The 26,569-nt window shown below is 42.9% G+C and overlaps 1 protein-coding gene, 1 non-coding gene and 1 pseudogene across 4 annotated transcripts; all 3 read left to right on the forward strand.

Annotated features, from left to right (window-relative positions):
- The first annotated feature begins 912 nt into the window (after window positions 1-912).
- On the forward strand, window positions 913-16,829 carry LOC112622752 (olfactory receptor 2H2). Of its 3 annotated transcripts, none has more exons than XM_025382564.1 (2): window positions 913-1,119; window positions 15,677-16,767. In XM_025382564.1, the coding sequence occupies exon 2, from the start codon at window positions 15,812-15,814 to the stop codon at window positions 16,748-16,750; it is 939 nt and encodes a 312-aa protein (XP_025238349.1). In that variant the 5' UTR covers window positions 913-1,119; window positions 15,677-15,811; the 3' UTR covers window positions 16,751-16,767. The 3 variants fall into 3 exon arrangements, with proteins under 3 accessions (XP_025238349.1, XP_025238348.1, XP_025238347.1); XM_025382563.1 differs by lacking the exon at window positions 913-1,119 and adding an exon at window positions 2,233-2,283 and having other exon boundaries at window positions 15,537-16,829; XM_025382562.1 differs by lacking the exon at window positions 913-1,119 and adding an exon at window positions 13,558-13,671 and having other exon boundaries at window positions 15,537-16,829.
- LOC112622554 lies at window positions 1,270-10,583 on the forward strand (annotated as a pseudogene).
- Window positions 9,781-9,867, forward strand: LOC112623959. Its single transcript, XR_003119296.1, has one exon. It is a non-coding gene; the product is annotated as a small nucleolar RNA Z195/SNORD33/SNORD32 family (small nucleolar RNA).
- Window positions 16,830-26,569: the final 9,740 nt, after the last annotated feature.

Raw genomic sequence — 26,569 nt, forward strand, 5'->3', positions numbered from 1 at the left:
ACTGTATCAATTTTAAGTTTATTGAATTTAATTGCTGAATAGTGTTAATTAAGATCATCTTGTAGAAAATGCATACTAAGACAATAAGAGAAAGAGGCATGATGTCCACAAGTTATTCCCAAGTGACTCAGAGTAAAAATGATGATACATAAACATATTGAGCATAATGATAGTGAAAATGAGTAAAAATACTAAAAATTGATGCATTTGATAAAGGTTATGTAGAAGTTCTTGGAACTACACTTGCAACTTTTCTCTAAGTTTCGACTTATTTCAAAATCAAACGTTTTTAATTGCATGTGAATAAAATTAACCAAGCATCGTCAAAACAAAATTTTATTTACATGTCCCAAAGTCAACATGGTATGTTTTTACTACTATATTTTATCTTACATGAAAAGGAGAGGATATTGAAATCTATTTCAGCTTTCTATCACCAAACATCAGTTCTTCAGGATTTTTTTGCATTTATAGAACCAGAAAATAATCTTTCTGACTGACATTATATTTTTCTTTATTTTTACATATTACACATAATGGAACATTTAGGTAGGACGTTTCATTTGCAGAAGAAATATTTGTTCATAGTTTAATAACTCATCATTTTTTTGCAAGACCTAAATCACCAGACTGATCTTTCCAGCGGTTGAGTCATTTCACATACAGAAGAAATCTCCACAGTTCACATTTCTATCACTGGTCAAATCTCTTGCAAAAGTGTAAAGTAGATAGAATGTGAATGATTTGAGAAAATTTATGCCAACCACTAGAAAACATGATGAATTCTCTAGTAATCTTTACAATCATGAAACTCACTGAACACACATTTCTTTGTATTTCCTTCCACACACAACAGGGAAAATTCAGTAGTAGCATAGTGATTAGAACATATAGGTGCTTAATAAATTTTTTCAAAATTAATGAAAACTAACTAGTTAGCTGATCTATGGTTTACATCAGCCGTTTTGCATTCAACCAGGAAGTCAGAGGCACCAGTGTGAGGCTCCATCCGTTGTCGAGCACATTAATGGTTTCCTCACTCCCACTAGACAATGTTTGATCAGAAGGAACAGGGGATGAGAAGGAGCTGCTGGATGGTGATGAGCCTGGGAAAGGAAGGCTGGGTGAGCAGAGACAGAAGAGAAACACCCACCTACTGTGACATCACAAACACTCAGGCTGAGTTTTAATAAGACCAGCGGCAGGTGGATGATTTTGTCTGTGAGGTCCCAGTGCTAATTCGACTCTCCTGTGGGGACACCTCCTACAATGGGATCCAGATGGCTGTTGCCAGTGTCTTCATCTTGGCTGTGCCTCAGCCTCATCCTTGTCTCTTATGGAGCCATTGTCCGGGCAGTGCTAAGGACTAACTCTGAAAAAGGGCGGAGGAAAGCTTTTAGGACCTGCTCCTCCCATCTCACTGTGGTCAACCTCTTCTACAGCTCAGTCATTGCTGTTTACCTCCAGCCCAAAAATCCCTATGCCCAAGAGAGGGGCAAGTTCTTTGGTCTCTTCTATGCAGTGGGCACTCCTTCACTGAACTCTTTCATATACACCCTGAGGAACAAGGAGGTAACCAGGGCATTCAGGAGATTGCTGGGGAAGGAAATGGGGCCCACACAAAGCTGGGGGAGAGCTGCTTAATGTCCTTTCTAAATTAAGAAGAAACTATTTATCCTTTTGTGAACAAGTTTGAGCTCCCAAGTATACTACCTTTCATATACCCATCAAAGCCTTTACAATGGGTCACAGTACATTTGTGTGTGTGTGAGAGAGAGAGAAAGAGACAGAGAAAGACTAAGAGTCAGGTAAGAGGAGGTAGGTATCTTTAATTAACATCTAAAACACAAAAAGATTATCATACTTGCCCATTTTAATATTTAATTTCTATATTTTTATTTTCTTTTCGATTTTTTAACTGTCTTCTCCATTACAGGTTCTCCAAATACACCATGCCTATTTCTGGTTATGTAACCTCTCTCTGATTCTCATATTATCATCATCACTTTACCATCACTTTTGATTTTTTTTGGTTTTTGTTTTGTTTTGTTTTGTTTTGTTTTTTTGAGACAGAGTTTCACTCTGTCACCCAGGCTGGAGTGCAGTGGCGTAATCTCGGCTTACTGCAACCTCTACTTCCCAGGTTTAAGCAATTCTCCTGCCTCAGCTTCCCGAGTAGCTGGGACTACAGGCGTGCGCCACCACACCCAGCTAATTTTTTATTTTAAGTAGAGACGGGGTTTCACCATGTTGGCCAGGCTGTTCTCAAACTCCTGACCTCAGGTGATCCACCCGCCTCGGCCTCCCAAAGTGCTGGGATTACAGGAGTGAACCATAGTGCCCAGCCACTTCTGATTCTTACAATCTTATTTCCTTTGTCATCAGGATGGTTCATCTCCACTTACTTGAGGTGGACTGACAGAAAGCTGAAGCTCAGAGAATGTAATAATTTCACCCAACAACACACAGCAATTTGTTAGACCTAAATTGAGATGCATATCTGTTAACTTACCAAGTGCATGCATTTGCTTTTACACCATTATAAATATACCAGCATCATTAGGATTTATACCCAAATGGGTTATCAGGCAGAAAACTCTATTTTTCCAGTCCTAGTAGATTTCCTGATCATCCAGCTTTCCAGGGATCACAACACTAATCTCCTGCCAAACCCTGAAAATGTGTTCCCATTCCTGGAGATGATTTTCCTTTACATCTTCTCAACCTCTGCATGACAGTGACCATGAGGAGGTGGGAGTCTGCTCTTCAGTGGCTACACAGTGGTAACAGCTGTCCTGCATCCATTTCCTAGTGCAGTTCTGAAATTCTGACCAACCTCTACTGGCCAGGCACAAAAATGAAATCCAGTTGTAAGTAATAAAGTGCTGCAGTGGAGCCTGGATGGAGCAAGGGCCTCAGAAGAAAGGGAGCAGCAGTGTAAGCCCCAACTTCTATGAAATCTTATTTCCTTTTTCAAGTTGATCTACGTTCATTACTTTCTCAAAGCCTCACATGAATGGAATGGAGAGTGTGATGGAAAATCTGTTTAGAATGGAACCCTTCTCTCCTCTTTCCTCTTCTCATTGCCTTTGTCCCCTCAGTAGCCTACACCATCTTGATGCTAATGCCTCCTTCAGAAGGAAAGAGCAGAGAATCTTGACCTTCAGGTCAAGGAAGAGGAGTGCAGGAATGTGTTAATCTACTGATGCTTCTAATCTTCATCTGTAACCCAGCTCTGTTGAGTTGCACACTTGTAAGTCCAGCTGTCCACCGGACACCTCCACCTGAACTTCAAATCCAGAATGTTCCACATTAAAGTCAGCATCTTTCTCTACCCGAACCTGTTTCTTCTCCTGCATTTCAGTCACTTTATCTGGTCAATTTTATCTCAACAGCCCTCACATCTATCCATTCCCTCCATTTCCACTGCTTCTACCTTACCTGCAGTCCACGTGCTGCTTATTTTTATTGCAATAGCTGCATTTCAGGTGTACCAGTCAGTATATACCAGGTTATGCTGTGATAACAATACCAATCCTCAGTGACTTGAAACAGCATAGGTTTATTTCTTGCTGCTGCTGCATGCCCATTGTCATCCAACCAGAGGTTCTGCCTTGTCATCCTCACCCCAAGATGTGGACTGACAGAACACCCACCATCTCAAACACTCCTAGGCGCTGGGAAAGAAGGAAATAATAAGCATGACAAATAGCAAACTATCACTTAGTTTCCAATCAGAAGTGGCATAACACTTTGACTCATTGGTCATCTGCCAAAGCAAATCTCATGGCTACATATAACTTCAAGGTGAGGGGAAATAAACCAATCATGTGGCAGGAAAGGGAACCAGAAATATCTGGTGGATGATAGGAATGACTACTAACTGCCTCTTTGCCTGCAGTCTTGACCGATTCAAATTGATTATCCATGTTGAATCAGAGTAATCATTCTAAAACACAAATTTGACTATGTTACTCCCTTAGCCAAAAATAATATATAGCTTCCCCCTGCAATAAAATGTGGAGCCCAAACTCCTAGATCGGGTTCCTGTTTTCCAGACTTTACCATCCCCACTTCCTAAGGCTCAACCGCCTAGAATCCTGCAAATTCACAGAACTATCTGCAAGTGCAAGTGTTTGAGCCACACCAGGCTCTTTGCCACCTTTAGCCTTTGAACGTGCTCCTCCCTCTTTTTGGAAGACTCTCTCCTCCAGCTCCTCTCTACCACCAACAAAAAGCACTTCCCATGAAGTAACAAGATCTTTTTAATTGTCTACCTCTCAAAGCACACAGTAAGGAAAGTGAGGGCCAGGGTTTTGGCTCACTTATCCTTATACTCTTAGTGCCTGGCATAGTATCTGGCACAGTAGGCATTTAATGAACATTTATTACAGTCATCCCTCAGTATCCCCAGGGCAGATACCAAAATCTGCAGGTGCTGAAGTTCCAAAGTTGACCTTGCAGAACTCACAGATACAAAAAGTCGGTTATCACATCCATGAGTTTAGCATCCTGAGAATATTGTATTTTCAATTCATGTTTGCTTGTGGATGCAGAACCCGTGGAAATGGAGGATAGACTATATTTATGGAAAGAAATCCTAGGCCCTGCGTCCTCACGAAAGCATTGGCCTCCGGTGCAGACTGACAGCAGAACAGGGCGGAGCTGGCTCATGGTTGCAGACCTCTGTGCCAGCCTCCCCTAGACAAGGTTGCCGTGTGGAGAAGAAGAAATCGGCTCAGGCTCTGGGCCCACGACGCCTGCTCCTGCCAAAGACTGTGGCAGATTACACCAACTGGGATCCGGCAGTCGCGAGGTCTACAGGAGTCGAGAAAGCCATCACCAACGTCTTTCAGCAGGAAGTAAAATCCCTTTGTGTCTTGGAAGCCTCCCAGGTTCCTGCAGAAGAAGCTGTTTCTGGAGCTGGTGAGCCCTATGACATCATTGACAGCAGTAACTTGAAGAAGAACAGACATGGAAGAAAAATCTGCTTTTCACTTTATATTTTTGCCTGTCTTTTAAATGTTACAGCTGTGTGTGCTTTACATATTCAAAATAGTGTGTATGTGTGTGCAGGCGTGTAAATTTTAAGCAGCTAATAGACTCAAGACAGAAGTGGCTACAAGTTTATGCCCCAGTAGGAATCAGTTCCAGTGCTCTTCATTAATTGCCGGGCAAAATAGCTATAGTAATGTAGTAACTAGAATAAAATTTAAATTAGGTTAGTTATAAACACCCTATCCATTATCTACTCCCAAAGCTGCTTCATCCATGAATATTTAATATGCCACAAAACTATCAGAGATTGCTAATATATCCCATAATATAATATGAAACCAAAAGATTTTTCACAAAGCTAAACGTGGGAGAGAATCATAGCAAAATGACATGTAATTCTGAGATCATCATTGAGTATGGTACTTGAGTCTATAGCCACATGTGAAAACCATCTGAATATAATCCAAAAAGCTATTGCAGTCATGGGCTGCAGAATAATGTGGTGGCCAAGAGGCTGTGATATTGTGATATAATAAGAAATACATATTTGGCCTTTGATCTCAGTTCCTGGCACAGAGTTCCTAAGGCCCTTGTAATTCCCTGAGCAATAGGGGTGCTAGGAGAGTCTTTTGTTCTAATATTTGGTCTTTGGCCAAATATGTCAGTTCCTAACATTGAGCTCTAATCCCTTGGAATTTCCTGGGTAACAGGAGTATCTTTTGTTCTAATGAGGTGATCCCTTGGTGGGCCCCTGAATGGGGACTCTGACTGGAAGGACCAAGCCATGATTAGAAGTTTGAAACTTTCAGCTCTACCCTCATCTTCCAGAAAATCGAGAGGGGCTAGACATTGAGTTAATAATCAGCTATACCTATTTGAAGAAGCCTCCACAAAAATCCCTGAACTACGGAGCTCAGAGAACTTCCAGGTTGGTGAACACACAGAAGTGCTGAGAGGGCGGCATGCCCCGGAAGCTCCGTGCCCCTTCCCACATACCTTTTCCTGTGCATCTCTTCTATTTCATTGTTCATCTGTATCCTTCGGAATATCCTTTATAATAAACTCGTAAATTGAAGTAAAGAGCTTTCATGTATTCTGTGAACTGCTCTAATAAATGATCAAACCCAAGGAGGGGATTGTGGGAACCCCCAATAGGATTCCCAGTAGGTCAGAAGTTCCAGAAGCTTGGACTTGTGATTGGCATCTGAAGTGGGGAGCAGTCTTATGGGATCCTTTAATCTGTGGGATCTCACTCTATCTCCAGGTGAATAATATCAGAAGTGAATTGAATTGAACTATAGGACATCTAATTGGTATCCACTGAAGAATATATTGGTCAGTCTGGGAGAAAAACCAATATGTTGGCCAGGCGCGGTGGCTCAGCCTTGTAATCCCAGCACGTTAGGAGGCCAAAGCAGGAGGATCACGAAGTCAGGAAATCGAGACCATCCCGGCTAACAAGGTGAAACCCCGTCTCTACTAAAAATACAAAAAATTAGCAGGGTGTGGTGGCGGGCCCCTGTAGTCCCAGCTACTCGGGAGACTGAAGCAGGAGAATGGCGTGAACCTGGGAGGCAGAGCTTGCAGTGAGCCAAGATCGCGCCACTGCACTCCAGCCTAGGCAACAGAGCAAAACTCCCATCTCAAAAAAAAATAACAATAATAAAATAAAATAAAATAAAATAAAATAAAATAAAATAAAACCCAACATGTTTTGGTGACTAGAAGTGTTGAATGTTGAGGATATAGGAGAAAATGGTCAGTTTGGGGGTTTTCTGCAAATACCCAGAGGCCTTTCCCATTGTGCAGCATCAGATGGTCTGAATTCAAATCCATTTTGAATCCTGGACCTGCAAACTCATGCCCAGAATGTGGTGCCATATCAAGGGCAGCATTGCATGTTTCTGGCAGGTTGGACGTTCAGCAGCAGCAGGAGTTAGATCAGTGCTGGTGAGTTGAAGCCATGCTGTTGAACACATACAGACCTGCATCCTGCCACCATCGCTACTGCCTTCATAAGTCCATTTTCACCAGCACTAGGGTAGCCTGTGGAGAAGGTTGCTTAGTGTGAACTGGCCTGTAGTCACTGTTTACTTCGTTGTTTAGAGCCCCTTCTATTGTGGATGCTCTCTAGTGGGCATTAGCATGCAAAACAAAGATATTCACAATTTTCCCATTTTCATAAATAAAAAAAGATTTCCCATTTTCATAAATCCATCCAAGTGCCTCTTCCTCAAATTTCATTGTTCTTCATCTTCTAAACCTCCTCCTTCCAAGCCCTTGACCAGCCAACCAAGCCATTTGCCACTGCCCATGTATTCACAATATTCTTCCATTAGGCCATTATTTTTTCCACACAAAACAGATAATCAGGTGCACTATGCAAAGCTTTGCCCATTGGGAGGATTTACAATTTCTATTGTCTTTCAGAACTACTCTTGAGTGCGGCTAGAATGCAGCAGCCGTCCATTTTCAGCTCACACCAATGTGTTGAAAAGATACATCCATGAACCAAGGTCATCTTATTTTTCCTCCATTAGCCAATTATAAAGTACTCCTCACCCCATGACAGATTAAAGATGGCTACAAACTATCGGACAATCATCCCATCAGGAGGGCCATCCCCTTGAATCTGTGCTAGTCTATGACTGTTTTGACAAAAACAGTGTGGCAGAAGTGACACCATGCCGGCTCTGGGGCCAGCCTGTAAGAGAACTGGCTGTTCCTCATTGCTATCTTGGAGTCCTGAGTTTCCAAGTAAAAAGTTTGACTATCATGCTGGGCAGACTATGTAGAAAGGCCCTGAGATAGCATGAAGACAGAGAAGAGTCAAGATGAGCCCAAACTTACAGTGAACCCACCAAGGTGTCAGGCATGTGAGTGAAGCTGTCTCGGACCCTCTAGAGCAGTCCATCTGCCAGCTGAATACTTCCAAGGGATCCCAGCTGATACAACATGGAATATAAGAAAACCCAGCCAATTTCTTCCCAAATTCTTGGCCTACAACATGTGAGATACAAAGAAGTTTGTGTTCATTTAAGCCCATTAAATTTGGGGAGATTTTGTTATGCAGCAATAAATAACTAGAATACTCCCATGAGCTACTGGTATGAGCAAGTTGGGAAGTACCAAGGCCACAGTGTGCAGGACATGGGAACCTGGTCCCCCACTTCAGCACCTTGCATTTGCCCTCCAGTTCTGCCCACGATTGATCCAGGATATACTACTTCTCTCTTCCAATTGATGATGTTGTAACCACCAGACCTCATCATTTGATTGATTTGACAGGACCCAGCTCATGATGGACAGTCCTAGCCTCATGGCCATTTGATGTCTCATGATCAGGAGCTCTGTCTCTATTAAGGCCCAAGAGCAGGCTAGGACTTGTTTCCTAATGGAGTTCACTTTCCTGCAACAGACAGTATAGCTTTGATCAAGAACCCCGGGGATCTATGTTGTGATTTTCCCTTTGAGGCTTGCCCAAAATGCCACACTGTATCTTTTCCCACCACTGATACCTTTAGTGCTTATTAGGTCTATTAAGTCACATGGCCAAAGCAGTACCACATGGCTGATATGACAGCCTAGAACAACTGCAGACCCCATGTCTGCTCTGGGCTTCAGTCAGTCGCTAGTAAACTGTTCCATGTGGTATTCCCATGAGCGTGGAATATGCTTCCTCTAGAAACTAAATAGGACAACCAAGCATTCTCTACCCTGGAGAAGAGGAGGGAGAAGACCAAGATTCCCTAGTGGAAGAAGAAACAGCTCATGAGGCTACAGAAGCAGGCGGAAAAGAACGTGGAGAAGAAAATTGACAAATACACACAGGTCTCCCCAAGACCTATGGATTTCTGGTCTGAGCCTAATAAAGACTGTTTATTCCAAAACACACACAAATAAAAAACACTCCTGTATTATAAATTATTCTGTGTAATGGTGTGTTACTGTGCATCTCTTTCCAGTTCTGCATTAGTGGTGTTAAGTGTGAAATGCAATAATGTGTTCTTACTTTAGAGGGATATCCTGGCATGAAGTTTAAAAACTTCAAAGATGTGGAGGATGCTGAATCAATATTGGCCACTCTCTGGAGTGCATTTGTCTTACCAGTGTCGCCAATATGCTTGCCCTCATGGCTTGTTCTGTTTGATTAATAAGATATTGTTGATACAGTGGAACAATGTGATGTTTTGCAGAACGTCCAGAAGGTCCACGTTCAGTGGTGTGTTGCAGCTAGTTCATACTGCCTCATAGAGCCAACAGTTAAATTTTCAGAAATTGTGCAAACCAGTTGTTAAACATGACTATTATTTTAATAAGTTATTTTAAGACATAAGTAACAAATCCCTAAGCTCTTCATTTTCTTTTCTTTTCTTTTTTTTTTTTGGAGACGGAGTCTCGCTCTGTCACCCAGGCTGGAGTGCAGTGGCCGGATCTCAGCTCACTGCAAGCTCCGCCTCCTGGGTTCACGCCATTCTCCTGCCTCAGCCTCCTGAGTAGCTGGGACTACAGGCACCTGCTACCTCGCCCGGCTAGTTTTTTGTATTTTTTTAGTAGAGACAGGGTTTCACCGTGTTAGCCAGGATGGTCTCGATCTCCTGACCTCGTGATCCGCCTGTCTCAGCCTCCCAAAATGCTGGGATTACAGGCTTGAGCCACCGTGCCTGGCCATTTTCTAGGTATTTATCTTACCATATTTTCTATACTATTCTGGTTATTTATATCTGTTATGTCTGTATAATAAAAATATTAAATAACGTTGTCTGTATAATAAAAACATTCTGAATTGGTGATGAGCAACCATCACCATCTTTCTTTTGAGTTTCATGGCCATAAGACCAACCCCATGCACTGCCGCTCTGAGACCTGCCAGCCACTCCCGTTCCTTGAGTGTGGTCCTCCTGGCTCAGAAGTGATTTTCCATTAGGCTGTCTTTCAATTTAAACATGAACTCCACTCTGCCCATCACTGTCTGTGTGCAGTCACAGGTAGAGGGAGAGCCTTCAGGTGGCACCCTCAGCACTTCCCAACCCTTTCCCTCCTTCTAGGCCAGAAGGTGGTGGTCGTGCGCTGCGAGAGCATCAACATTTCTGGCAATTTCTACAGAAACAAGTTGAAGTACCTGGCCTTTCCGCAGGTCTTTCTCCACAAGCAGATGAACACCAACCCTTCTCGAGGCCCTGCTATTTCTCGGCCCCAGAGGCATCTTCTGGTGGATGGTGCAAGGCCGGCTGCCCCAAAAGACCCAGCGAGGCCAGGCCACCCTGAACCACCTCAAGGTGTCTGATGACATTCCGCCGCCCTATGACAAGAAAAAGCGATAGTGGCTCCTGCTGCCCTCAAGGCTGTGTGTCTGAAGCCTATGAGAAAGTTTGTCTGCCTAGACACCCGGCTCATGAAGTTAGCTGGAAGTACCAGGCAGTGACAGCCACCCTGGAGAAGAGGAAGGAGAAGGCCAAGATCCACTACCAGAAGAAGAAACAGCTTATGAGGCTGCAGAAATAGGCAGAAAAGAACATGAAAAAGAAAACTGACAAATACACACAGGTCTCCTCAAGACCCATGGACTTCTGGTCTGTGCCTAATGAAGACCGTTTGTTTATTAAAAAAAAAAAACAACCCTCTGTATTATAAATTCTTCTGTGTAATGGTGTGTTACTGTACATTTCTCTACAGCTCTGCATTTTCAGTAATCTCACACTGACAGTTTAAAATTGGCCATGGTGAGAATATTTACACTATAGAAATCAAGGCTTTTTTGCCGGAGTTGCAGCACATCCATGTCCCTTTTATATGGACCCTATTATAATGGGAGAGTTTTAACATGGTACTGAAGCAAAAATGTAAATGTAAATGTACACTTATATCCATACCCTGTAAATTCAAACTGCCTTTGGTCTTTCTTCCTGATAGTATTTGAAAAGAACACATTCATCCAGGCGCAGTGGCTCACGTCTGTAATCCCAGCACTTTGGGAGGCCGAGGCAGGCAGATCACGAGATCAGGAGTTAGACCAGCCTGACAATATGGTGAAACCCTCTACTAAAAATAGAAAAATTAGCCGGGCGTGGTGGCGTTCGCCTGCAGTCCCAGCTACTCAGGAGGCTGAGGCAGGAGGATCGCTTGAACTCGGGAGGCAGAGGTTGCAGAGAGCCAAGATCGCGCCATTGCACTCCAGCCTGGGCAACAAAGTGAGATTCCATCTCAAAAAGAAAAGAACACACTATTCAACAGATTAATAGCTATATAACATGGACCTGAAACCGTGTTAATCAGGCACAACAGCTGCAATTACAGCTATTTCTTGGTTGGGTTTGTGCTAGTCTGGTCACCTTTCAAGATGCCTCTGATTTTTGTAGTGACCAGACAGGTGAATTAAATGTGAAATATGATAGGAATGAACCCTCACATCCATTAAAGGTGGCATCAATCAGCCATTTCCCTTGAATTTTGATATTGTTCTTGATTTACTGTCTTTGTGGTAAGAGGTGTCGATTCAGGGCTTCCACTTGAATCTGTAGTTCTTACTCCACAGATTAAAGAACTATGTGGGGATTCTGCCAACTGCCAAGCATGTGCATTCCAGTTACAGATTTAAAGGCCGCAGAAATGACTACTGAGTAGATCCATGGACATAGTACATGCCATTTATTAGCTGACCCCATAGGCTTCCTTTCTAATGGAAGAGAAGCATAACGATTCAGTTATATGAAGATTGGCTAAATGTCCTAAGTACTCTCCAAACCCAGAGCTTTATAATTCTGTTACTACAATGTGATCCATTGCAGAAGAATTAAATAGAAAAGGAGGAATCTGAGAACTTAAAAAACTGAGGTTCTGAAAGGATGAATCATAAGCTTGAGAGGACTATCAGGATGCCCGGGACTCACTGGATGTGGTGGGGAAGAGAGACACTGTCCTTTTTCTTCCTATTGACAGAAAGAAGCAGTGAGGGACCTCTTTTACCTACCACAGTGATGACTATTGTTGGCATATTTCCTATAGATATTCCCCTGCCCCCTTTACCATAATTAGTGGCTAATGAATTGTCTGTGGGCTATGGACCCTAGGGTCTCAGCAGAATTAATGAGCTCTTTCCCTCCGTGGGATCCCTCTCTCTACCACCATACCATGTCATCATTTCTACCTCCAATGCCACTAAAACACAGGCACACCTCTCCTTAGACAGAGGGGAAAAATTGTTGGCAAAGAACTCGATGTCAAAGAACTCAATGGCAAAGTTCTCACCTTGGCCTCATCCTCCCTGCAGAGATTTGGTGGGCTTTGGTTGGTGCACACCCTCTACAGTTAGCAGATTTGGGTTCAACCATCAGCTCTGGTGCTTACTTACTGCCTTGGGAAAGTTATTTACATTTCTTTGTTTCAACTTCTTCATATTGGAAGGAAGAGAATAATATGTAGAGATGTGAAGGACAATCAGCAGTGTAGGCTAAATGTTTAATAAATATCTTGGTTGGTGGCAGATGGGGAGAGCCCTAATTTGTAGTGTTTGCCAATTTTCATAGTGTAAATATTCCTGCCGTGGCTGTCTCAAGCCACCGATGGTTTAATAACTGTCTCACAAAATTCCTAAATTTTACTAATCAAGAGATAGTCTCAGCCAGCTCCAGCTCATCACACACATGTGTGCTTAGAAAAGTGCCAGATGGCCAACATTAGCAATCCCTATTGTGACCAGAGATGCAGTTGCCCATTCAAGGATGCCCATTCCTCTTTATTTTTTTTTGTTGTTGTTGTTGTTGTTTCTTCCTGATGTACAAGTGGAGGCTGGGTGCCAATTAAGAGCTCTGTTATGGGTATTGCTGGTAGCAGAAGAGATTTTTATTTGATTGAAGGTAAGTAGAACCTTTGCTCTTTGGCTCTGAGATATCAGTTTCCACCTATCCTCAACACTGGAGCACCAGATTTGGAGTTAAATGTACTCTAAAATCCTAGTCCTAGCACTTATTGGCTAGGTAACCTTATACAAGTCTCTTATCTTGTCTGTGACTGTTCACTTTTTGGTAAAATTGGGATAATTATATGTCTTTGTAGGGTCACTGTGAGAACCAGATGTTCAGGGAGCTGTTTATCACCATGCTTGGCACACAGGAAGCACTTTACTAACAGCAAGGGTAGGTCATGGTCACTAGCCTATCATAAACCCCTTTCAAGGGACCTCCCAACTCCTTCCCCAGCTCCTAACACAATGCTGGCACTTTGGAGTTTGATAAATGAATAAATGCACAGACCAATGCATGAATATATCAGAAGGAAAAGGAGTAGGAGAAAAATAATGAGAGTGGAAAAGGCAGAGATCAAAGAGGGAAAGGGAAACAAAAAGTCACTAAGAAAGGTGTAATCTAAAGAGATTCAGCAATATAGCAGAGAAAGGAAAGGAGTAAAATGCCAAGATAATGACAAAGTTAGAAATGTAGAAAATTAATTAGGATGACACATGATGGATGAATAAGAAACAGTTGGCTATTGTTTAAGATTACATGCAAAGAATTTTATATTACAAAGGAAACAAAGGAGGGGGGCGGCAGCTAATGAGCATGAGGTTTCTTTTGGGGGTGATGAAATGTTCTGGAAGTAAATGATGTTGGTTGCACAACTTGTGAATATACTTTAAACCACTAAATTACACACTTCAAAAGGGCGAATTTTATGGTATGTGAAATACATCTCAAAAAATGAAAGCGAAGGCATAATTAAAATTTTAGAGGCCAGGCACGGTGGCTCATGCCTGTAATCCCAGCACTTCGGGCGGCTGAGGCGGGCAGATCACCTGAGGTCAGGAGTCTGAGACCAGCCTGACCAACACGGCAAAACCCCATCTCTACTAAAAATACAAAAATTAGCTGAGCATGGTCATGAGCGCCTGTAATCCCTGCTACTTGCGAGGCTGAGGCAGGAGAATAGCTTGAGCCCTGGAGGTGGAGGTTGCAGTGAGCAGAGATCACACCATTGCACTCCAGCCTGGGCTACAGAATGTGACTCCGTCTAAAAAAAAAAACAGAATAGTGGTGACGTCTTGAGGGGTGAGGAATTGAGAGAACAGGGAGGGGCACACAGGAGTTTCTAAAATACTTGAAACATTTGCTCAGTTCCTTAATCTGCTTGATGGGCATACCAGGGGTTGACGTTATTCTTCTTTTTTTTTTTTTTTTTAAGACAGAATTTTGCTCTCGCTGCCCAGGCTAGAGTGCAGTGGCGCAATCTTGGATCACTGCAACCTCCGCCTTCCAGTTTCAAGAGATTCTCTTGCCTCAGCCTCCCAAGTAGCTGGGATTACAGGCACCCTCCACCATGCCCAGCTAATTTTTTTGTATTTTCAGTAGAGACAGGGTTTCACTATGTTGGTCAGGCTGGTCTTGAACTGTTGACCTCGTGATCCACCCACCTCGGCCTCCCAAAGTGCTGGGATTACAGGCGTGAGCCACCGCGCCCGGCCCTAACATTATTATTCTTTAAACTGCAATTTGCCTTACTCATACTTATGTTTAAATATGTAACAATATTTTTAAAATTAAAAATATATTTTAAGCAAGAAAAGAATAATGGGAGAAAGAGGAAGAAGAGACAATGGCAGAGTGTCCTGGCAAAAAGGGAGATGTGATGGAACTTAATACAAGATGGAGACCCTGTAAGAGGAAGACACTCCTGCCATCCTCTGAGCTCCACGGCACGTTTGTGGGTGGCCCACCATCTCCTCTGCTCCCCTCATGGCCTTCCTAAGGTCCTGTAAGACCCTGAGTCCTTGTCTCTGACCTGCCAGAGTGGCTTCAGTCTCCCACCTCCAGCTCTCAGCTGACCTTCTATGCCCCAATACATCTCTATTTTAAGGAAAAAACCCAGCCACCTCCTCTAGGAAGCTTTCCCTGACATATCCGACCAAATAGGTCTGTCATCCTACAGAACCTTTACTCTCATTCACCCAGTACATTGCTGTTACTGGCCTTTAAAATTTGGATTCTTTTTTTGGTGGTGTCTGAAAGACTACAGGATTTAAGGAGAGTGACTCTTGGAGTCTTTCGATAATGTTCCTGTGAACTCCTGGTGATTTTTAACATGCTTGTGGTCACTCTCGCCTCCTACTTGTAAGCTACTCATGGCAAGGACGAAGCACGTGGACCAATTTCCACCCCTCCCTTCAGGTCAGTTGGTTCAGCAACTTAGGTTGCTAAAAAGGCCGGGGCAACCAACCTGGTCTCTCTGTAAGTGGGGACATCTTAAAACAAAACAAAATCTCTCTTAGATAAAACACTGTCTCTGATAAGCTCACTTGCAAATGAAAAAATACAAAACAAATGGAATATACAGAGTTCTATAAAATTCATTCAACCAATAGAGCAATAATTGAGCCTACAGAGATCACTTATCAGAAAATTCATTCAATATACATTACGAGATCATCCAATAAATGAGACAACTCTAGAACAGCATTCAGAACATAGTGGCACTCAGTAAGTTTCCCTTGAATGAATGAATGAATTAATGCATATTTTAAATCAGCCTCCTCTGCCCTCACCCAGGAAGTCAGAGGCACCAGTGTGAGTCTCCATCCGCTGTCCAGTACATTCATGGTTTCCTCATTCTCACTAGGCAATGTTTGACCAGAAAGAACAGGGAACGAGAAGGAGCTGCTGGATGGTGATGAGCTTGGGAAATGGAGGCTGGGTGAGCAGAGACAGAAGAGAAACACCCACCTGCTGTGACCTCACAAACACCCAGGCTGAGTTTTGATAAGACAAGTTGAATCACACTGGGGCGACAGCCTCATCCTTCCAGGTACAAACAAGAACAGGCCATGGTTAACCAAAGCTCCCCCATGGGCTTCCTCCTTCTGGGCTTCTCTGAACACCCAGCACTGGAAAGGACTCTCTTTGTGGTTGTCTTCACTTCCTACCTCCTAACCCTGGTGGGCAACACACTCATCATCCTGCTGTCTGTGCTGGACCCCAGGCTCCACTCTCCAATGTACTTTTTCCTCTCCAACCTCTCCTTCTTGGACCTCTGCTTCACCACGACTTGTGTCCCCCAGATGCTGGTTAACCTCTGGGGCCCAAAGAAGACCATCAGCTTCCTGGGCTGCTCTGTCCAGCTCTTCATCTTCCTGTCCCTGGGGACCACTGAGTGCATCCTCTTGACAGTGATGGCTTTTGATCGCTATGTGGCTGTCTGCCAGCCTCTCCATTATGCCACCATCATCCACCCCCGCCTGTGCTGGCAGCTGGCATCTGTGGCCTGGGTCATTGGGCTGGTGGAGTCAGTGGTCCAGACACCATCCACCCTGCGCCTGCCCTTCTGCCCCCATCGGCAAGTGGATGATTTTGTCTGTGAGGTCCCAGCTCTAATTCGACTCTCCTGCGGGGACACCTCCTACAATGAGATCCAGATGGCTGTTGCCAGTGTCTTCATCTTGGTTGTGCCTCTCAGCCTCATCCTTGTCTCTTATGGAGCCATTACCCGGGCAGTGCTGAGGATTAACTCTGCAAAAGGGCAGAGGAAAGCTTTTGGGACCTGCTCCTCCCATCTCGCTGTGGTCACCCTCTTCTACAGCTCAGTCATTGCTGTTTACCTCCAGCCCAAAAATCCCTATGCCCAAGAGAGGGGCAAGTTCTTTGGTCTCTTCTATGCAGTGGGCACTCCTTCACTTAACTCTCTCATATACACCCTGAGGAACAAGGAGGTAACCAGGGCATTCAGGAGATTGCTGGGGAAGGAAATGGTGCTCACACAAAGCTGAGGGAGAGCTGCTTAATGTGCTTTAAAATAGAGGAGATTCCATGTGCTTTTATCAGAAAGTTTGAGTTCCCTGCCCCTCTGCCTTCCTCACACCCATTACGTTGTGAGAATGGATGAAAGCCACATGTCTGTGTGTATGCGTGCAAGAGACAGCATCTGAAATGTAGTAAAGGCAGGTATCTTTATGTGACAAATTATAGTCATTAAGTATAATATTTTATATTTTTCTATTTTGTCTTCGCCTCCATAGTCATGTTCCTACCTTTATCATTTCCATTTTAAATTCCCCTCCCTTGCCGTATGCCCACTATTCCTTCACCTCCAATTTTAATTCCTACCACGTCTTCTTTGCTTCTCCCTCATGTTTTTCCACTTCGTTATATGTCTGTTTTGCATTCTCATTCTATTTTATTCCTCAAATAACAGCTAAAGAGAAGGGGAAGCTGAAACCCAGTTAAGTTCAGAAACTCACCCAGGAACACACAGTGTCCACAGCGTCAGAACTAAAATCCAGGCCCCATAATTTTCAGTCAGGCAACTCTCAAATACACACTGTTGCTTTCACACCATAATCAAATATCTCAGTATTTCAGGCTTGAGCCTTACAAAGGAAATTTGTAGATTAGCTTTAATAATGTAAATTAGCTTCTTTAGTCCTATTTCTTCCCTTACAATGCCCACAAATCGCAGGTAAAGGATCAGCTAGAAAGACACAAAAATATCTTAATGTTTTGGCTGGCACAATTTCGACATTGTGGACCTTGGTGTCATCTACCGGCCAAATATGGTATTGCATGTGACATCCCAGACTTCTGCTCCAGGGTCATCTGAACTGTACTTTGCTCAAAGACATAGGTATTGTTATGATACTACAAAGCATTTATGTAATCGTTATGATAACCCAAGTAACACTTAAAGAACAGATGCTCCTTGACTTATGATGATGTTACCTCCCGATAAACCTATCATATACTGAAAATATTGTAAGTTGAATATGCATTTCATACACCTAACCTATCAACATCATAGCTTAGCCTCGTCTACCTTAAACACACTCAGAACACTTACATTAGCCTGCAGTTCAGCAAAATCCTCAACACAAAGTCTATTTTATAATAAAGTTTTGAATAGCTCATGTAATTTGCTGAATACTGTACTGAAAGTGAAAAACAGAATGGTTATATTGGTACTCAAAGTACGGTTTCCACTGAATGTACTTCTTTTGCATCATCATAAAGTCAAAAAATGGTCAAAGTCAGGAACCGCCTGTAATTTACACATATTGACTCATTTAATCCTTATAACAACACTATGAAACAGATATTATTATTATTCTTTTTCAGAGGTAAAAACTAAAACACAGAATTTGTTACCAATTGAAAATGTGCAAGCCAGGATTTGAACCCAGGAAAACTGGCTCCAGACTCCATGCTCTTAACCTTGCCTTTTGGTACAAATAATGCCTCCCGAGCCCAGGTGAAAAGCTTCAACTTCTCAACAAGCTTTGAGGAAATCATTTTAATCTAAAACTATATCTAAATGATCCCCCAGCCGAAGGGGTTTTGCTTCCTTAAAATAAGAGTTTTTCAAATACTTCAAAGCATAAGAAACAACAGAACAATAAAACTTTTGGAAAAAGTTGTGTTACAGTTCATTGTGTATGTGTTTCTGGCTTAGTTCACCCACTAGATTTCAGGCTCTCAGAAGGCAAGGACCAGAATTTTGCATAAAACTGGCACCCAGTTTTATAAATGTATGAATGAATGAATGAATGAATGAATGAATGAATGAATGAATCCTACTCTCCAAAGAGAATATCTAAAAGGTTCTGGGGTTCCAATCCCACAGATGCTGTCTCCCAGCTTTTCCCTGGCAAGGGCAGCAATACCAAATTCCCTTTGAGTACACACTGATAAAATAAGAAAAAGGAAAATCTTAGTTTTATTTCTAGTTCCAACATAAAATGATTTTGATTCAACATTTAGCCTGGCATTGGCACAGAACAACAATATTAATTCTTTTATAATCCTAATCTTTATCCTAGCCATCCTTGTGTTAATCTTATTGTCTCCTTGACCTCATTAGAGCATATCCTAATCTTAATGTAGAGCCCCCATTTTATATTTAATAATCCTAATCAGCCAGGCACGGTGGCTCACGCCTATAATCCTATAAACTTTGGGAGGCCAAGGCAGGCGATCACAAGGGCTGGAGTTCGGGACCAGCCTGACCAACATGGTGAAACCCCGTCTCTACTGAAAATACAAAAAAACAAAAACAAAAACAGAATAACCTAGCTGGGCGTGGTGGCGCACGCCTGTAATCCCAGCTACTTAGGAGGCTGAGGCAGGAGAACCTGGGAGGCGGAGGTTGCAGTGAGCCGAGATCATGCCACTGAACTCCAGCCTGGGCGACACAGCGAGACTCCGTCTCAAATAATCATAATCATAATCTCAACCCGATACGTAAGGCTAACCTTAATTCCACTTTTCAAATCACTGTAGTAAGACCTTTTTTTTATGACTCCCTCTATCTTCTTTCTCTTACTGGCACCTAGAAATGTCTATACTTTTCTCCTGTTTATCAGTTCCCTACAGCCAGAGGCTATAATGTTTGTGTATAGTAAAATCATTTCTAGACAGACTCTACGGAAAGTGCAACAGAGAATTAAATAAAGCAGTCTAAAAGAATCTGCTTTGTTGAATAAATGGTTTAACATAGGCCTTAAGACTAACATCTCTTATCCCAAATTCATTCAATTTCCATGTAATAGTCATCTATTGGATACTCTGTGAGAAAATCCAATATAAGGTTACTCAATCACAACCCCCACAATGTCCAACGAAAATAGGGATGGTCAGACACATAGTTTCAGCATGCATGACAGTTACACAACTGAACTGGAGCAAATAAGAGTCTACAGGAATACAGAATTGAAGAAAAAAGTGTGTGAGTGCTTGGAGCGGCAGTGATGATAGACATCTTCTTAGAGGTTTGAACCACAGAAGAGTAAACAAAATTAATAAAAAATATTTGCTGACTGTGTGGAAATGAGATGCAGAGACCCCCTTTTTAGGGGCCTGTGAACTCCCAAGCATGGAAATAAAGCAAAATCCTGAGTTTCTTCAAGGAAAATTCCAGGCACCTAGCTAGCTCTGAGAAATAAGTAGCAACTTGATAAGCAAGAAGGTAATAGCAGCCTAAGACAATAGCCAAGGAAGTTAAGCATTCGGAATAGGTTTGATTTCCTCATAGAAACTAAAGATAACATCTTAACATATGTCTCTGAGTTGTCTCAGAAACCCAGAACCCCACCAAATAGATCTGATGGCATAGACCTCAGAGGACAGGAAAATGACGACTGAACTTTAATCGTCATTCTTTGTTCTAAGTTTCTTCCTGAGGGGCGTGGAGAAAGTAACACCTCCTAGCCAGTTAACATTTTTCTACTGGACCCCAAATTTTTAAACAAAGCTTCTCTTCCTTAACCTGCTGCAAATTTTGGGATTTTTTTTGTTTTTGCTTTTTTGAGACAGGCTTTTGCTCCGTTACCCAAGCCGGAATGCAGTTGCAATCGTAGCTCACTGCAGCTCAACCTCCCAGGCTCAAGCAGTTCTCCTGCCTCAGCCTCTAATTTAAAAAAGTTTTGTACGTGTAGATACAGGGTCTTATTATGTTTCCCAGGCTGGTCTCAAACTCTTGGTGTTAAAGGAGCCTCTCTCCTTGGCCTCCCAAAGTGCTGGGATTACAGGCATGACCCACCATACCTGACCAGAAAAATCTCTGAATCTATCTATAGCCTGTAAGCCCGATTCAAGATATCCCATCCTTTTAGATCAAAACCAATGTGGAAGCCAGGCGCGGTGGCTTATGCCTGTAATCCCAGCACTTTGGGACGTCGATGTGGGCAGATAATGAGGTCAGGAGATCAAGACCATCCTGGCTAACAAGGTGAAACCCTGTCTCTACTGAAAATCCAAAAAAAAAAAAAATTAACCAGGCCTGGTGGCGGGAGCCTGCAGTCCCAGCTACTCGGGAGGCTGAGGCAGGAGAATGGCCTGATCCTGGGAGGCAGAGCTTGCAGTGAGCCAAGATCGCACCACTGCACTCCAACCTGAGTGACAGAGTGAGACTCCTTCTCAAAAAAAAAAAAAAGTGGAACCTCCATGCATCGATTTACAATGTTCCCTGTAGCTTCTGCTTTTCTGAAGTTTACCCCTGCCTTTTGTTTTGTTTTGTTTTCTGTTTTTTGAGACAGGGTCTTACCATGTTGTCCAGGTTGGAGTGCAGTGGCACAATCACGGCTCAGTGCAGCCTCAACCTCCTGGGCCCAAGGGATCCTCTCACCTCAGCCTTCTGAGTGGCTGGGAGTACAGGCATGTGCCACCATGTTTGGCTAATTTTTTGATTTCTTGTAGAGTTGCGGTCTCACTTTGTTGCCCAGGCTGTTCTGGAACTCCTGGGTTCAAGTGATCTTCCTGCCTCAGCCTCTCAAAGTGCTGGGATTACAGGTGTGAGCCACTGCACACTGCCTTACCCCTGCCTTTAAAAACCTGTGCTACAGTAGTTAGTCAGACAGGAGCAGGGCAGGAAAGGGCCTCCTCCCCCACCAGGAATGACAGGCAACCATCAGGTGATAGGCGGTTGTTAAGCTGTCTCTAAAATAATAATTGGTCACAGCCCGTGCCAGGAAAAAACGGTCTCCCAATAAATAGAAAAAACTGAAACTGATAAGATCTCAGGAGTTGGGCAAGTGGGCTCATGCATGGGGACTAAGAGGGGAAATGGCAGCGTTAACTGGTTTATAGCCTTATAATAAGACTCCCTGGTAAGGGAAGAATGCCTCAAGGGAGCATGCGTACAACTCCAGTAAACATACCATGCATGTGGCCCCTCCCAAGCACTAGCAGGCCACTGTCCATGCAGACAGCCCACTCCAAGGGAAGAATCAGGGAGAAGGGACCCTGGAAGTATGCCAACATATAAAACCCTAAGTCAAGGTCAAGCCATGCACTTGATCTCCCAAGTTGCCCGCTTCACCCCCCTTCCAAGTGGGCTTTACTTCCTTTTGTTCCTGCTGTAAAGCTTTTTAATAAACTTTTACTCCTGTTCTAAAATTTGCCTCCGTCTCTTACTCTGCCTTATGCCCCTCAGTCAGATTCTTTCTTCTGAGGAGGCAAAAACTGAGGTTGCTGCAGACCCATACAGATTCCCAGCTGCTAACATACTTTTTATGCCATGTAAGTCTGATACATTCTGCCACTAACACCCGTGCCTGCAAGACATCAGGGAGGCCAGGATTTGAGCATTTAGCTGCCTGGTCCTCCCTGCGTGGTGTCCTGCAATCAATGCCTTTCTTTCTGTTGGCGCAATCCTTGGTGTAGGTATCTGGTTTTATTGCACCAGGCAAGCAGACCCCAGCTTGGTTCTATAACAGAAAAGGCTAAAGACAGAAATAAGCATGTTGTGCATTAAGATAGGGAGATGTAGGGGAAGGAGTTACACCAGGGAGCAAAATGATTAAGGAGGAAGGTAGAGATTATTTCAGAAAGATACAGAAACTACTGAATTGAACACAACTAGAAAAAAAAAAAAAAAAAAGATCCCTTACAGACGTTTCAAACCTACATGATTTAAGTCTCCTGAGGGCAGGCACTTAACTATTCATTCTAACATGACATGTGAGTTGGAAGCCTTAAAGGAACATTATTCAAGAACCTCATGTCTACTAAAAATATGAAGTCTCTAATAAAAATTTTTTAAAAACCTCTACTAAAAATACAAATAATAATAATAATAATAGCCAGGGCTGGTGGCAGGTGCCTGTATCCCCTTACTTGGGATGCTGAGGTAGGAGAACCACTTGAACCCAGGAGGTGGAGGTTTCGGTGAACTGAGATCACGCCACTGCATTCCAGCCTGGGAGACAGAGTGAGACTCCATCTCCAAAACAAAACAAAACAAAAAAAAAAAAAAACTCAAACGTCTGAAGGGCTCACTGAATCATGGATAGATACTTACCTGTAGGGCCCAACCCTGTCTTATCTCTCTTTCTCCCAGGGAAGGGGAAACCTTCTGGCTCCTCCTATGTAGAATTAATCGCTTACCCTTGAAGGGTACCAGGATATGCCACCTCAAACTATCTTTAGCATATGGATTATTTTGAGCTAACAATTGAAAATCATCAGACTAGGGAATGCTGTAAAACAGGGTACAAGTTTTCCTTTTGTAAATAAATTTACATCTGTAAAGGTACAACTCTTACTAATGGAGAAGACATCAGTTTAAATATGCATAACAAACCTTCTCTATCTGTAAAGGTACAACTCTTACTAATGGAGAAGACATCAGTTTAAATCTGCATAACAAACCTTACTAAACCACTTTGTTCCATACTTTCCTGGTCACTTTCCCATAACTTGCCTCCCCATCTATCACTCACCCAGAAGCCCCAAACTCCTTTTCCTTTACCTAGCCAAGATGGTATACAGTTGCTAAGAACAACACGAGTTTGAACTCCATGGATTCACTCACACATGATTTTTTTCAGTAAGTATACTGAAAAAGTTTTTGGAGATTTGTGACAATTTGAAAAAACAAACCCCATAGCCTAGACACACTGGAAAAAGTAACAGGCCAGGTGCTGTGGCACACTCCTGTAATCCCAGAACTTTGGGAGGCCAAGATGGATGCATTGCTTGAGCTCAGGAGTTGGAGACCAGCCTGGGTAACATGGGGAAACCTCATCTCTACAAAAAAAAAAAAAATTAACTGGACATGGTGGCACGCACCTGTAGTCCCAGCTACTAGGAAGGCTGAGGTGGGAGGCTCTCTGGAGCCCAGGTGGTTGAGGCTGCAGTAAGCCGTGATTGTGCCACCTCACTCCAGCCTCAATTTTAAATAAATAAATAAATAAATAAATAAATAAATAAATAAATAAGAGAAAAGTATGTCATGTATAAACCAAAAATAAAATTCTCAGCTCCCCATCTGACAGGAAGAGAGGTAAGACATGCCAGTGATACCCTCCTTCCTTTGGAGTTTACGGACAACTGACCAGCATAACATTAAAATAGAGATCATAAGACTGACAAAAGATTCTCTGTGGCAATAAAATAGTCAACTCCAACCTGACTCTGGTATAGCATCACATCACAGATAGCAGGCCCTGAAGAAAAAGTATTTACCCCAAAATAAATTTGACATATTTTGAAATGACTCTGCAAAGCCATCTCTTGTCGTGGGGATCTGCATTTTGCAGAGAATCCCCTTCCCCTTCCAGGTATTTTTCTGATCCAGGAGAGATTTTACTAATAAGAGTCTGACGTCTTTTAAGGTGCGATAAGAAACATTTATCATCTATTATTTCTGAGGCCTGGAAGCTTCAACTACATAACAAGAATCTTTGCGTCCACAAACATCTCCCCCAACGCCACCTACATGCCCCCTTATCTTAACTCAAGCATTTCTTTCTGCTGACCTCAACTCTTTAGGTAGAGCTTAACTTTCTCAACCAATTGGCAGTCAGAAAATCTGAATAACCCCTATGACCTATGAGCTCCCTTGCTTTGAGATGTCCCGCCTTTCTGAGCTGAACCAATGTATACCTTACATGTATTGATTTATGTCTTTGTCAACAACTTATGGCTCCCTAAAATGTACGAAACCAAGCTGTAACCCAACCATCTTGGACACATCTTCTCAGGATCTCCTCAGGCTGTGTCACAGGCCATGGTCACTCATAAATGGCTCAGAATAAACCTCTTCAAATATTTTACATATTTGGCTTTTTTCATCAACACATAAGTGTATAAAATATATGCAGATACTACCAAAAAATATACACAAATCTACTATAAAAAACAAAAATTTGGCCAGGCACTTTGGGAGGCTGAGGTGGGCAGATTGCTTGAATCCAGGAGTCCATGACCAATCTGAGCAACATAGTAAAACCCCATCTCTACTAAAAATACAAAAAATTTGCTGGGCATGGTGGCATGTACCTACAGTCCCAGCTACCCAGGAGGCTGAGGTAGGAGGATCACCTGAGCCTGGGAGGTTGAGGCTGAAGTGAGCCAAGATCATGCCACTGCACTCTAGCATGGGGAACAGAGTGAGACCTTGTCTCAAAAAATAAATAGAATTTATCAAAACTTATGCACACACTTACAGACCACACATGAGCCATTCGAAGTCAAGAGAAAGCTTAACAAAAGATGCAGAATTAAATCATAATGGCAAAAAATTAACTGTAATGTATACTGTTCTACTGTAATTTGATAGCCACTTCCTCTTACTATTGCAATGAGCTCAATTGTTGCAAGTATCTGCCTAAAATGCCATGTGACACTAATCATCTCTGCATGAGCAGCTCATCTATCCAGTAAATTGTGTATAGCAGTAAAGAGTGATCGCTCAAGATTCTTGCATATATTTCATCATGTCTAGAGCAATACCATAAACCTTAAATAACACCATAGGACCCAAATGAAGTGTCAATAGTGATGCTGGAAGTTCTCCCAAGAAGCAGAGAAAAGTCATGACTCTATAAAAAGTTGAACTGCTTGATATACACCATAGATTGAGGTCCACTGAGGTCCACTGCTGGGGTTGCTGCCATTTCAGACAGACAATTCATCCTGTAAATGATGTAAACTTAAGGTATCAATAAACACAGTATAGTGCCCTATATGTATTTTCCTTACGATTTTCTTGATAACATTTCCTTTTCTCTAGCTTACTTTATTGTAAGAATACATATATAAGACGTATAGCATACAAAATATGTGTTGATCAACTGTTTATGTTACTGGTAAGACTTTCAGTCAACAGTAAGCTATTAGACTTTTAAGTCCTCCCAGAACTGCCAAGTGGTTAAGGGCTCATGGCTGGGCGTGGTGGCACACGCCTGTAATGCCAGCACTTTGGGAGGCCAAAGCGGGGGATCACTTGAAGTCAGGAGTTTTAGACCAGCCTGGGCAACACGGTGAAACCTCGTCTCTACTAAAAATACAAAAATTAGCCGGTTGTGGAGGCAGGAGAATTGCTTGAATCCGGGAGGCAGAGGTTGCAGTGAGCAAAGATTGCGCCGTTGCACTCCAGCCTGGGTGACAAAACGAGACTCTGACTCAAACAATGAAAAAAAAAAAAAAAAGGGAATTTGGAGCTCATACAGTTGCCCCTTGAACAACTTGGGGCTTAGGGTTGCCAACCCCACACACACACGAAAATCTGCACATAACTTTTGCCTACCTTACGGTAGCTTCATGTCAAGTGATAGATTCCCTCAAGGGCAAAGTCACAGAATTACCTGCTTCAAAAGCCTGAGTGGATAAACAAAATGTTGCCTATCCAGGGTATCCTAAAGTTACCAAGGACTGTGGGAGAAGCAATTGGCAGGACCATCGTCAACACTTCCCATTTTCTGCTGGGGTGAGATCACAGCTGGCCCCAAAGCATCCAGAGGAATCTAGGGCCTAGTAAGAGGCTGCATGACAGCAAATATACAAGGATAGGGTGTTCAGCTCAGAGGGCGGACAAAGAACGTGGTAAGATGAAGTGAACACTGGCTTTGCAGCAGGCAGACCAGATGCTTTTACCAAAGCAGCCTGCAACACACATTTGTCCAATTCCACATGTTCTCTTTACAGTGTGACTTACGCTCGTCCCACTAAGAGGTGAAGTGTTTCCTCTCCTGAACCTAGGCATGGCCTTGCGACTGCTTGGACCAGTGGATTATCTCAGAAGTGATGCTATGTGACTTTCAAGGCTTTGTGAGGAAAAATAAATAAATACAGCTTACACCTGGCTGGCTCTCTAC

This window comes from Theropithecus gelada, chromosome 4, assembly GCF_003255815.1.
Source record: "Theropithecus gelada isolate Dixy chromosome 4, Tgel_1.0, whole genome shotgun sequence".
NCBI classification, from domain to species: Eukaryota; Metazoa; Chordata; class Mammalia; order Primates; family Cercopithecidae; genus Theropithecus; species Theropithecus gelada.